We start from the raw sequence: 13358 nt of genomic DNA on the forward strand, positions 1-13358 counted from the left end.
GCTCTCCTCTTACTTCCTCTTCTACCCTACCTTATCCAGTCTCCTTTCCTCCTCTCTTCTCCTCTCTTCACTTTTTTCCTGTCCCTCCTTCTCCACACCTCTCTTGTCCTCTCTGCGCCCCTCTACTCCTCTTTCCTCTTTTATTCCCTACTCTCCTCTTTCCTACCCTACCTTTTCACCTCTCCTCATTGGTCCTCCTTTCTCATCTCGTCTTTTGCTCTCCTCTCCTTTCATCTCCTCTGCTTCCACCCCACCTTGCCCTCTGTGCTCCTTTCCTCTCCACATTCCTCTTTTATCATATACTCCTTGCCTTCTCTCTTTTCCTCCTTTTCCTCACCTCTTTTGTCCCCACCTCTTTTATCCTTTCCTCTTTTCTCATTTCCCCTTTTCCCCTCTCCTTTCGTAACCTTACCTTGTCTCCTTCTTCCTCCTCACCTCTTTTGTCCTTGCATCTTTTATCCTCTCTCCTCTTCTCATTTCCTCTTAATTTTTTCTTCTTTCCTTTTCTCTCCTCTTTCTCCTCCTCTCTACTCCTACAATGTTCCCGTATTCCCTTTCCTCTCCTTTCCTTCTTTCTCCTCACCTCCCATGTCCTCACATCTTTTATCTTTTCCTCTCTTCTAATTCACTCTCCTCTTTTCTGCTCTTCTTCCCTTTCTCCTCCTTTCTCCCCCTCTCCTCTCCTACCTTGTCCCCTAATCTCCTCCTCCTCACCTCTTTTGTCCTCACCTTTTTTTATTCTTTCCTCTCTTCTGGTTTCCTCTCCTCTCTTCCTCTCTCCTCTCCCACCAGCCGAGAGGAGGAGGATCTATCCGACAGGCCCAGCCCCCTGCGCTCTGACTCGTCCACACTTTGTGACAGGGGAAGGCTGGGCTGTCCCGAGCATTATCTAAACACTCGCACACACACCGCCTCTGACACACACACACACACACATATATGCACACACATGGACACACAGTAACTGCCTGTGCCAGAGCCTGCCTGCGCTCTCAGCTCAAGCCCTCTTAAAGCTGTTTTTCTGCTGGAGATCAGCGAGAGCTAACGACACACAGCTGCCTCTGCTGAAGACAGAAGGACAAGAGGAGAACAGAGGGAGGGGAAAAGAGGAGCAGGAGGGAGGAGAGGACAAGCACAAGAGGAAAGAAAACCACCAGCAGCCTCTGAACTTCTGTCTCTCCGGCGTTCCGGTGCAGTCATTCTTCAGCAGGGAGTGTTTTCAGCTGTAGTTCAGGACTTTTTTTGTAAGAGGGGGGTGGAAAAGAAGAGGAAAAGAAGAGGGGTTGGAGTTCACATGACATAATCAGAGTGAATGGGTTGCCATGGTGACTCACCCAGGGAGCCTGACCCGTGCAGAGTGAATGGAGGGAGCGCCTTGGACGCCAAGTGAACGATAAACTAGTGGAGGGGAGTCACCAGAGAGAGACAGAGAGAGGAGAGGAGAGTGAAGGAGTGGTGGATAGCAGAGGGAGCAGAGAGGAGCGGAGCAGAGGTCGAGAATGGAGGACGGGTTTTCCAGCTACAGCAGCTTGTATGACACCTCATCACTGCTACAGTTCTGCAACGGTAAAACTAATCCTCTCCTCACTCTTCCTCCCCCCATCCCCTCCATTCCCCCGGCTGCATGTTGTTCCTCTGGACTTGACATGTCACCAGCTGACTGGCTAAACTTGACACCAAGTCGATGTGTGTGTTTGTGTGTCTGTGTTGCAGACGTGAGCTATTTTAGCTCCAGCTTTTAGGGCTTTGGTGAAAAAAGGAGTGCAGTCTGTGTGTTCTTGTGTAGCTCAACACGGTGTCATACTAGAAAGCAATTGACTTTGAACACAGAGACTTTGGTGCATATTTGAATTAAAATATCCCCCAACTCCACAGGGCATTTAGGGAAAAGCACACTGTCGAATTAGCAGGAAGTTTCTGGAATCAAGGCCAGAATAATGTCAACAGTCTATGTGAGCCAGCAGCCATCAGCAGAGCTAATAAACAAAGACAGAGGGTGGATGAAGAACAGTCCTTTGCTCACAGCAGCTGCCCTGATTACTCTGGTTCTGCTTGATGTAGTGAGCGGTATGTTATGAATATATTTCTCCCCTGTTGGCTGATTGCGATCGGTTTGCTGAAGGAGACAGAACAGGGATGACAGAACAGGACACCATTGCTCATGTTGCTCTGCTGCACTAATGTAATTTATCTGCTGGCAGAGGGTGAAACCATACTTCATGCTGCTAATGTTATGGGTGGGAGAGGGTGACTCAGGGAAGAAGGAGAAGCAGCATGACACATCATTATGACATCAGTTTAGGATTTATTTCCAAGAAGCATGAGTTTCTTTTTGGAAGAGTAAAACCTTGTAAGATTTATCTCCAAAACTACTAAACTATGCTGGAACAAGGTGGATGAGTATAACTCAAACATGTCAGAGGGATTTTTCTCTCCAGTTATGTGAATGAGTGTTGCTCAGTTGGATGGGACCATCACTGCCGACATACTGACGAACTACAGTTAGTGAGCCCCCTACACAAAGGGGATTATCCCCAACACAATAATAGAGACTACTACAGTAGCAGAGGGACTTTAAACAAAGCTGCAATGGCAATTTGAGCTTCAGTGAACCAGCTAAATGAAGACAGAACTCAATATATCATAAGAAAGAGGAGTAACCTCTTGCACTCGTCAGTGTGGCATCCCCACTGCTTTTAATTGACGTGTTGATAGAGATATAAGTATTGGAAATGCCTCTGATACTGGCTAAAATGCTGGACAAGGTATCGGTGTGCTAGTCTTTGCACCAACCTGATACCACGTAGTTCATTTATAAACGTTAAATACATTTCACAACGCGATAAAACAGCCAGCCACATCCCAGAGTATCCTTTATCAAGATACTGAACCCCAGATTACTCCCAGTGGCTGTTCCATCGGTTTGAGCCTGTTAAAGCTGTGTAGCAGGTGGCACCTTATACGGTAGCCTCGGCCAGCAGTGTATGAATGTGCGTGTGAATGTGACTTATAGTGTAAAAGCTCTTTGAGTGGTCAGAAGACTACAAAGTTGTGATACAGGTGCAAGTCCATTTATCAACATCTCTATTTTGAATGTGTATCTAACATTTATCAGTGTGTACTTGGCAGCTGCACTGACTGTTTGGTGGTTAGTGAGTGTAAGCTATCATTGCTGAAGCACAGAGTAATGTAATTGCCATCAGTGGATAATGAAAAAGTCAATAATATTTACTGTGCTGTGTAAGCACCAGCCGTCGATGGGATGAGGGAGCGCTGTTGTCTGACAGAGGAAATCACAGATGTGGAGTTACACAAAGGTATCTCCCTCCATGGATACTGGGTACCTCAGTACTTTAATGAATCACTGAGGCGAATCCAGTTAAAAGCTTTTATCCCTTATGGATTTCCCTCATTGAATTTATAGCCCTCACAAGAGAGGAGATGCAGACCGAGAAAGAGATGAGTTATAGAAGCTTGTAGTTTGGGTTTTATGTCATCCAAAAGTGAAAGATGTCTAAAAGATTTTATATGCAAATATAGAATAGAGGGGGACTAGGTTAATTGATAACTCTAAATTGTCCATAGGTGTGAATGTGAGTGTGAATGGTTGTTTGTCTCTATGTGTCAGCCCTGCGATAGTCTGGCGGCCTGTCCAGGGTGTACCCTGCCTCTCGCCCGATGTCAGCTGGGATAGGCTCCAGCCCCCCCCGCGACCCTCAAGAGGATGAAGCGGTTAGAAGATGAATGAATGAATGAATATAGAATAGAGAGATATGACGATTAGTTTCCTGCACTTGTGTGGCTTTTCTTTGTACATCAAATCCATAAATGACTTATTATATGATACATCAGCTTCACTTTTGATGGTGTGTTCCACCAGGAACAAGGAAACAGGAATAGCTCACAGATTAATTCTAGCTAGAAAACTGAGTCACCATCCCATATGTCACAATAGTAAGAGCTGATTCCAAGTAAGTGAAAGTAACTGAGGAAAAGGACGAGAATTTACCCTCTCTACTCAAGTGTTGTATTCCTGTGTGATGAGCAAAGTGCTGACAGCACAGACGATAACAACTCAGGTGGGCCGGCTGGATTGACCTGAAAAACAGGTGTAGCAGGTGTTGTACAGTAACAGAATTAGATCTAAGACTTCCACAGAGAGGAAATGACTGACCTTCAAAAATCTCCGAAATTACAGTGTAGTGGCAGGTATAGAGTTTCAGCAGAGGTAAAAAGTTAAATATGTTTTGCCCTCGAGGCTCAGTGTTATGGTGACAGTTGAGAGGTTAGTGTCAGAGCAGTCGAGCCCTTCTTCAAATTTGGACTACATTCTTTTTCTGCTCTTCTTCATCTTACATTACTTTACTTAAAATCTGGAGAATACAAACTACTCTTTGGCCACTCAGTCTGCATTTAGTCAGCTTGTGATTACACCCTCCAAGTTCTTTTAAATGATTCCTCTTTTTAACTTCTGGCCAATCATGACCGTCATCAGTTGGACAGCCTGTGAGGTGTCTGACACTCGGGGTTGTTTGTAATCCTTTACAATGTCATGTTTCCACTCAGAGAGAAAGTCGATGAAATAAGACGTGCTGCTGTTGCCAGGGATTTTCCAACCTCTAGCCTCTAGCCAACCTCTCTCTCTCTCTCTCTCTTTCACTTCACACACACACACACACACACACACACACACACACACACACAAACCTATAACACACTTAAATTCACGGCAAGGGAACAGCGCCTTGTTCGATGTTCCAACAGACTGCTTAATTGGGTGAGCCTTAGTTAAGATGTGCGTGTGTGTGTGTGTGTGTGTGTGTGTGTGTGTACAAGCTGCAGTGCTCACACATGAGCAGGACTCGTGTGTGTGTGTGTGTGTGTGCAGGGCCTGTAGGCCAAAGTGATATCATACTGCTCCGCCGCTGCCGTCCAGCTGAACCCAGATCCACTCAAAGCAAAAGTCAATGATGTCATCTGTTCGCCTCTCTCTCTACCTCTCTCTCAGCCCGTGTGTTGTGGAGCATCCAACCAGACTAATGTTCAGAGACTAGGTCAGCTAAACTGCAGAAACACACGCAGACTGCATGCTTTGTCCTCAGGAGGTTGAGGCTAGCTCAGGCTAGCTGAAAATTAGCCCCATTATACACTCGGACACACGGACACACACACTGATTAGAGCTGATGGAGGAAGTGGATCCCTTCAGAGAAGCTGTTTTTGTTTCTGTGTTAAATCGATGAAATCACATTTGGAATCTGCTGGTCCTGGAGCAGAGGACAGTTTTGATTAGATTAGTCTGTGTTGTGTGCCTGGTAATTAGATTGCTGGTGTTTTTATAGAATTTACCAATGTTCAGACATCAGATGAGCAGGATTCTTGTTCGTTTTAAGGCCCAGACTCACCAAACCAACATCATAGAACTAGTAGTGACAAAGGCCTCATGGCACCTGTGTTTTGGCCAACAAGTTGTACATGAATGCACCACAAGAACTTCAGCCTATGGCCAGCTAGCATGTATGTTCTGTGCCTGCTTAAAGGAAATAACTCCCCATACCAGCGGGCAGCAGTAGTCTGTACTGATCATTCAGAAAGGGAAACTGAAAGACTGATAGCACAGACTCCAAGACGCTAGTTAGTCAGTTAGCACATTAACAACCCAGTGTTGCGATAACAGAGGATATTTACTGTTTGCGAGTAAACAATAATGCTAACAATTATTAACTGTTTCTGCTAAAGAGCTACATGGCAGTATAACAATAATTTCGCGATATAACAAGTGTGTTTTGATCTCATGCCCTCTTGACTTGACTTGAGCTCTTTGTTTGCATTTCGCAATCAAGTTTCTCGTCTCCTGCACCGAGCTCATCTGCCAATCAGAGTGATTTCATCCACTGATGGACTCTGCCTTCCCTGACGTCAATTCAACAGACTGAATTGGCCCAAAAAAACCCCGGCAAGGGCCAACTATTGGCAGCAGTGTCAAACACACCACAAAAACTAGGGCTCAAGATGCCCAACATTGGTTGACGGTCAACCATTGGTTTGGTGTGTCAGGGCCCTTAAGGAACGGAAAATATGGATTTGATATATTCATCACTTTCCAAGGCCGCCGTGGTTGTTTTTTCTACTTTTACTGCTGCTACATTTCAACCAACTTTTATCCAAATCTCACCATAACTTTGAAGTTTGATTTCATGCATTTGTGATTGATTTCCATTCATGTCTCTACAGTTTGCATATCTGCTCACAGAGAAATTGCAACCCTTTTTTTTTTTTTTTTTACACAATAATAAACCATAGTCATATGACATGCTTCTCTATCGTCCTGTCCTCTTAAGCTTCATCTTCTGGCTTTTAAAAGATGAAAGAAATGTATTTTGACACCCAAATGGCAGATATTTTCACTTGGTTGGATTATGATGGATGTTGTAGACTGTTGATTAATATGTCAGTTATTATTATTGCATAATTGATCATTTGTTAAGTCTATAAAATGACAGAAAGTAGTGAGAGCCAAAGTCTTAATATTTATTCTGCCCAAAATCCCAAAACATCACAAACTGCAGAAGTAATGACATTGCCATCAGCCTCAGCTGTACTTTGTATTTAGTGCTAATTAGCAAATGTTTCACACAGAGAACGACTGAAGCTAGTGGCTGCATGGAAGGTAAAATAAACTTAAGTCCAAAAACTTTTGAAAGGCTATGCTCTGGACTATGATTGGCAATTATGTTGAGTACATGAAATGTGTAGCAAAAACCTGCCCAATCATTAGTGTAAAATCATGAGTTAATGCGCTTCTCTGTTCATTACCTCCTGATGTACCAAAAGCTCACGAGAAAATCTGTTAATAAGTAAATCCGGCTCACTTACAGTGCTGTAACACTGATGATCACACACCCGTGTTCATCTCAAAGCACCCAGCCGCTCCATCCAAACAAATCCATTCGCCTGCGTTCATTCGTGAGATTTGTTCATTTACCTTTTGAGCTAATGATGTCTGCTCAGATTTGGATCAAACGGCCTTTTATCTCCGGGCTCCACACTTCACGCTGTACACCCACAGGCACACTGGCAGAGCCCTCACCTTACCAGCAATGGCAGTGTACCATGATGGGAACCAAAACGTGCCAGCAAGACAAGAGGCGGGGGCATGTTGGGGAAGGGAAGATGGTACAGAGGAATTAAGAGCAAAAACCAGCAAAGTGAGTGCATGAGAAACACAGACTGAGTGCAGATGGGTGAGACAGGCATGCAGGGCGGAGAGCAGAAGTTCATAAAGACAGAGGCTCATTTGATGTTTGTTGGAGGTATTTTGATGCACAGTGGAGGTGACACGACTTCATCCAGTCTCCTCCCCTTCCTGGCTGAGCATCTATAGCTATCTCCATCCAAATCCTGATTCATGATGGCACTTGTAGAGGGATTAGGACTAAAGCCCCGCTCACGTTACCAACCGCAGTAAACAGGGGATGCCAGGGAGGAGGAGCCTGAGGTGTTTGTTTGTGTATGGGTGAAGTGTTGACTTTTGTTCTCCTCAGAAGATATTGATATTAATAGGTGTTTGATTTGTTGTCAAAAATTGCCTTCTAAAGTGAGAAATCAAAGTAGTTTCTGTCATGCCTTGCTGTTGAGGTTAAAGGGATGGTTTACCCCAGAATCAAGAATACACATTTTTCATTTTACCTGTAGTGCTGTTCATCAGTCTAGATTATTTTAGTGTGAGTTGCTGAGTGTTGGAGATAATGGCCGTAGAGATGTCTGCCTTCTCTCCAACATAATGAAACTAGATGGCACTCGGCTTGTGATGTTCAAAGAGACGATAAATACATAAATAAATGATTTTAAAAGCTCAGTAGCAATGTCTCTTTCCAAACACATGACACTCGGTTGCTGAAGATCAGGGGTGTCCACACCTTTTTGAATTGGGACCAAATTAGACAATGTTAAAATACCTAGGGGCTTCTTAAGTGTTTCATCTTTCAGTGAAAAATTATTCAACTTTCCGACGCTCCTGAAAGTAGCGGCCCTGGCTGTCAACTTTACGCATCTTTTCTGTGCATGTCTGCTACCTAGCAGTAAATGTCTGTTACCAAGTAACCATTTCGTTTGTTTGTTTACCACCTGTTTATGAAAACAAATTAGCTCGACCCACTTAGTTCCTACTTGATGAACGTCTACGAACTGTATGACAGTCCAACCATTGTGAGGAGAAGGAAAAATGCAAAGTGACCCTATTTGATTAACAAATATTGCGTGGCAGGCCGTGTTACAATGTGTAACACATGTACTAAATTGGGAACGCTACAGAGTAGATTAGCGTGGCCCCTGACGCAAGGATGCCACGCACAATCGTGAAGCGTTCTCACAAATATTGTGTGGCGGGCCACGTATAGTATATTTTAAAAGTCAAGCTGAGGGCCATTTAAAATTGGTCACTGGGCCACAATTGGCCCTGGGGCCGGACTTAAGACATGCCTGCTCAAGATCATTCACGGACCTTGCTTTTAGCTGATTAACGGAGAAACTATTTTCTCTCTATCAGACTACACCTGTTCACCATGCAGCAGGAACAAGTAAGGAAGCGAGGCCATTAATGTTTACATCTCGTGCTGCTGAGTGGATGCACGCTTCCTTCTGCACGGTGATGCAGTTGATGGGTGTAGGTCAATAGAAAGAAAGTAGTTCCTTCATGAAACTGGTCATAACAAGGTCTGTAGATTATCTTGAGTAACTGGGTCATGATTTCTGGAAAGAGACATTGCTGTTGAGTTTTTCAAATGTAATTTTTGGGCGCCCAGAGAACCACAAGCCGGGTGTCACCTAGCTCCACTGGCTCTCAGCTTAAGAAATACTATGTATCTCCTCCTCCTGCTTATTTTCTCCCTCCTCCCTGCTCTTTTAAATGATCTATCAGAGCCTAGTAAAACCTGCTGGCAAGCTGACCTGCACTCTGATATTTCCTCCTCTCACATAAAACTGCACAAAATGTCAATAGTGAAACAGTGAAAGAGGGGAGTGTTAGGAAATGATGTGTCTCTCTGCCATCACTCATCTGTAACTGTAACATGTACCAGAGTGGCAGTTTAATAAATATCGACCTGGATGGGATAGCTCATCCACTACTGCTGATTCATTTAAAGGTTGGCATTGATTTTCTGTTGCTCTGTCAGTGAGAGCACACACCACTCTCCATTTCCTTTATCTCACGCCAGCCTCCCTCAGTGTCGCTGGATTTTTTCTATTTTTACCACTCTGACTCTCCCCGTCCTTCACCTAGCTTTGCTTTCCCTCTTTCTCAGCTCTTTCTGTTTCCTCCTCACACTCATCCCGACGTCAAACTCTCTCACGCTCTCTGTTTGATCTTGTGCGAGTGCCCCAAGTGGAGCTCAGAGTGCTTTTCTGTTTTCTTTTTTTTTTTTTTAATCTCCAGACAGCCAGATATTGAGCGGGTGGTTTGGGCCTCTGTAGTCACGAGTCACACTACCCCCTTCCTACTCCTTATCTCCCTCACTTTTTTCTCCCTCTTTCTCCTGATAATGGTCCGACTTGCACTCGTCTTTCACGTTCACGCTGCAGAATAGAGATCCATTAACTGTTACACAGAGTGACGGTGTGTGCTCATTGTAACTGTACAGCTATATTGTGTGTGTGCAGCAGGCTACAGCAGCAGATTGTGCTGCAGGAGAGTCAAGCTGTGTGTGTGTGTGTGTGTGTGTGTGTGTGTGTGTGTGTGTGTGTGTGTGTTTAAGATCTGTGGGAGCAAGCAGATCTGTGGCTGCCCTTGTATCCCAGTTGGGAAATGATGCCACTTGCATAACGAAATCAGTCCGGTGTCCTCGTAGTGGCAGTCCTGCTCTCTTCATGTGCCTTAAATATTTGAAAGTATGTCATTCTATAGACACATACTGTATACAGAGGAGAGTATACTTGCATAGTGTGATGGGTTGTCTGCATAGATGAAGGTTGGGCCACAAGCCAGGATCATACTGAGCCAAGATCAGATCATACTCAATAGCAAACAGCAGCACAGGTGGACATTTTAGCAGAAATGTGCACAGCCCCAGTAATAATCTGTTCAGTATCTACATACATGCAGAGAAATGCCATGAGATAAACATACGCACACTGACTCAACCTCCTGTCAGTAGTCTGTGTTCATTTTGTCTGTATTTGTGCAAGTTTTCTGAAGGTTTATAGACACAGACCAAAGGGAGCAGTAGAGATATTAGGGACAGTGCAGTGTATTTCCAGCAAGACACAACCATAGGACACAACAAAGACATTTTTAAAAATGGTGTGACAGAGCAAATCAGTGAAATAGTGAAAAGAATTCTCTGTCCATGTGTGGCAGTATATTTAATGGCTTCACAGACCATCTGTCTTCAGTGCTACCTCTGTTAAAGGTACATTATTACGACTTCCTCCACCGTCACTGTGTTTGTTGTCAGAAATTTTTGATTGTGCCATTCAGTGGTTGTACCTGTGTCAACGTAAAGGAAGCATACGTGAGCCCCGACTGTGACCCATAAATCTAAAGGGCACTAAGACCTAGACTGAGTGACACTGAGTGACTGAGTCATTATTTACATCTTCATAAACTGTTCCCCCCCTAAAAACTTTATAATGTTTTATGATATGTAATGTTCAGGACTGCAACTAATGATTACTTTCATTATCATCTAAAAATGTAATTATCATTATCATCTATAATTTCCCAGACTGTGTGAGAAATGGTCCAAAACCCAAAGTAATGCAGCACATCTCACATTGAGAAGCTGGAACCAGATTGTTTTCTGCAGTTTTTGCTTGGAAAAAAATTACTCAGATCATTATTCAAATATGAAAATAGTTGCCATTTTATTTTCTGTTGTTTAATTTTTGAACAAATATAGCCCACCCTTCAGTCATAATGTCTGAGCTTTGTTAAAAAGCTTAATAAAATCGCTGTTGCTGCCCTTTTTTTAAGGCTGAACTTCAACCGTTGTTGAAAAAAGGTAATAAATAACAATATATTTTATCCCAGTACTCAGCATATTGCAACACATTTAAAATTGCAATAATATTATCGTGATAATATCGTATGGTGGATCCTCTGGTGATTCAGACCCCTAATATCAGATACGTTTCTCAATATTAAGGCACCGGTGTCATGATACTTTCTGTTGAGGCAGAGGCACTGTCCTCCTTTTTCTGCAGACATGTTTTATCTGCTTAAGATCAGTTCCTGACAAAACTCTCTAAAAAATATTTTTTGCTCTTAAGCTACACAAATATTGTTATGCATGGCGTGGTTATCTTGTGATACTGTGCATTTTATTCAAAAACAAGGTCAGAGCCGGCATGCTCATGGAAACAGCCTCTTGGTGAGCCAGCGGGCAGAAGATACCATTTGTTGTCTGAACTGAGTTTTCCCTCTCCTCTCTTTCTCTCTCTCGTCTTTTCCTCCACTGACACACATTCACGCAGCCTCATCCTCATCCTCATGACCCACTAAAACAATCAGGCATGTAAAGCAGGAGTGTGCGAGTTCCTGTGCTAAATATACATACTGACTCTGCGTGTGTGCTAGCAATGCTGCTGGCAGTCCAACATGAAAAGGAGAAGCATTCACTGGTTATATGTGTGTGTGTGTGTGTGTGTGTCCATCTTCAAGTTTACTATGTGTGTTTGCATACCATAACAAGGTCAGGAGAGGAGACACGCAGGCTGCATGAGTCCTTGAACACAATGTCATAGATGGGTAAAAATACCATGAAAGAGCCAGAAACAGAATGGAGTGGTGCAATGCTTCCACATGGTAACACTAAATATGCTCAGAAGGACGTTGGCTTTTACCTGTGGGGGAGGGTGACTGGTAATAAATTACACAAGTCAGCAGAATCCCGTGGAGAAGCCATTATTTTTAGTCTGTTCTTGCTGCTCAAAGTATCACCAAAGCTATTCTGTCCAATCAGAGAGACACAAGAACAGAAATGAAGGATTAAATTATGAATTTCTACACATGAAGATGCTGTAAAGTGCACTCAGGTATTCAAATGTGTTTCAAAATAGTATGCAAATGATTTCCCGCACAGATCATCAGTGTGTTAGTGCAGGCATGTGAGTACGCGTTCATGTGTGCACATGCATATCTGTGCATATGAATGTCTGCGCATAAATCTCCCTTTTAATCTCGCAGCACATCACCAAACCGTTTAGATTAATTTAAGATCAATTCAATTACAGTGACAAGGTGAGTGTTGGCTCCATTATATTTATGGTAATTGTCTCCATCAGTCTCCAGTGGGCCTAAAGTCACGGCCTGCTGGTTTTGTTGCTCTTCATCTCTAAACCCTGGCCAGGATTTCATCTGGCCAGTTGTGATGTGAACAGATATAATTAACCTCTCAGTGCCCGTGGTGCAGCTCCCAGAGGCCGCCCAGCACCCTCCCTTTCTTACACCTGCCGTTAATGGAGGAACCAAGGGGGAAGCCCCGGCTCTGCATATGTGTGTGTTTGTGTTCGCGTGTCTTCACCCGGACTGTAGCAGATGGAGATGGCGAGGGAGAGGAGGAGAATCCCATTAGAAATTCCATTAAAAATAGATTCATCAGGAACACAGCTGCGGAGATGAGAGGAAAAGGGGGTGGACATGATTATTTGGTTTGCTTTTCCCTCTATTGTTGCCAATTTGTCAGTTTCGATGAGGGGTTAAAGGAATATGTCATCCCCAGAATGATCATATGCACGTCAGTTACTCACTGTGTATTAGGTTGAATTTGGGAAGAACACAATTGTTTTGAATGGCTTTATCTTTATAAACTAGACAGTATGCTTTCATCTTCCAGTAGTTCTAGTGCAGCTGCAGTGCAGTATGATTTGAGAAATCTTTCACCATAAACATCAGTGGCAAATGCCATATTTTGTTCTCAGAATCAAAGAGCAAAGACTTTGTTTTACAGCGAAGGTCAGTTAGGCAGCCAGAAATATTTCATAGGAGAGAACCAGCTACAGATCCCAGTCTGAATCACTCAGAATAAAAGCTCTGCTGATTTACAAACAGCTACTCTAACTATACAATAATACTGTATACAGTTAAATATGCTTATATGTTAAATGCACTCCTTTGACCTTCTTCAAAATTAAAATGAGCGTGTATTATTTAAGGTGCACAGGGACAACCACAGCAAACCAAAAAGGGTTGCAGGCAATTTAATGGGACATGTGAGCCGACTGTGATCTGACTCCACTGACAGGCGGCTTCTTGTCTTGTTGTTTTCATGTATACCAGAAATGACAGAGCCAGATCTCACATATATGATGCTGGGAATGCACAATGCCACAGTGAATTAGGTGTGAGAGGGGAAAAAAATCA

At 43.5% G+C, this 13358-nt stretch overlaps 1 protein-coding gene and 1 non-coding gene across 7 annotated transcripts in view; both read left to right on the top strand.

The window, feature by feature from the left end:
• The window catches only part of eml1 (EMAP like 1), a 76837-nt gene that overhangs the window by 17350 nt on the left and 46129 nt on the right, over positions 1-13358 (top strand). For 3 of the 6 annotated variants that reach the window (XM_049595732.1, XM_049595734.1, XM_049595735.1), the window contains exon 1: positions 911-1566. The exons of 1 other annotated variant lie outside the window; for it this stretch is intronic. In XM_049595732.1, coding sequence (XP_049451689.1) covers positions 1500-1566 — 67 coding nt within the window. In that variant the 5' untranslated portion in view covers positions 911-1499. Of the gene's footprint in view, positions 1-910; positions 1567-13358 lie in introns of those variants that run through there. 2 more of the 6 variants (XM_049595737.1, XM_049595738.1) reach the window with 1 other exon arrangement.
• LOC125901486 (U6 spliceosomal RNA) lies at positions 8268-8377 on the top strand. Its single transcript, XR_007450980.1, has one exon. It is a non-coding gene; the product is annotated as a U6 spliceosomal RNA (small nuclear RNA).

This window comes from Epinephelus fuscoguttatus, linkage group LG14, assembly GCF_011397635.1.
Source record: "Epinephelus fuscoguttatus linkage group LG14, E.fuscoguttatus.final_Chr_v1".
NCBI classification, from domain to species: domain Eukaryota; kingdom Metazoa; phylum Chordata; class Actinopteri; order Perciformes; family Serranidae; genus Epinephelus; species Epinephelus fuscoguttatus.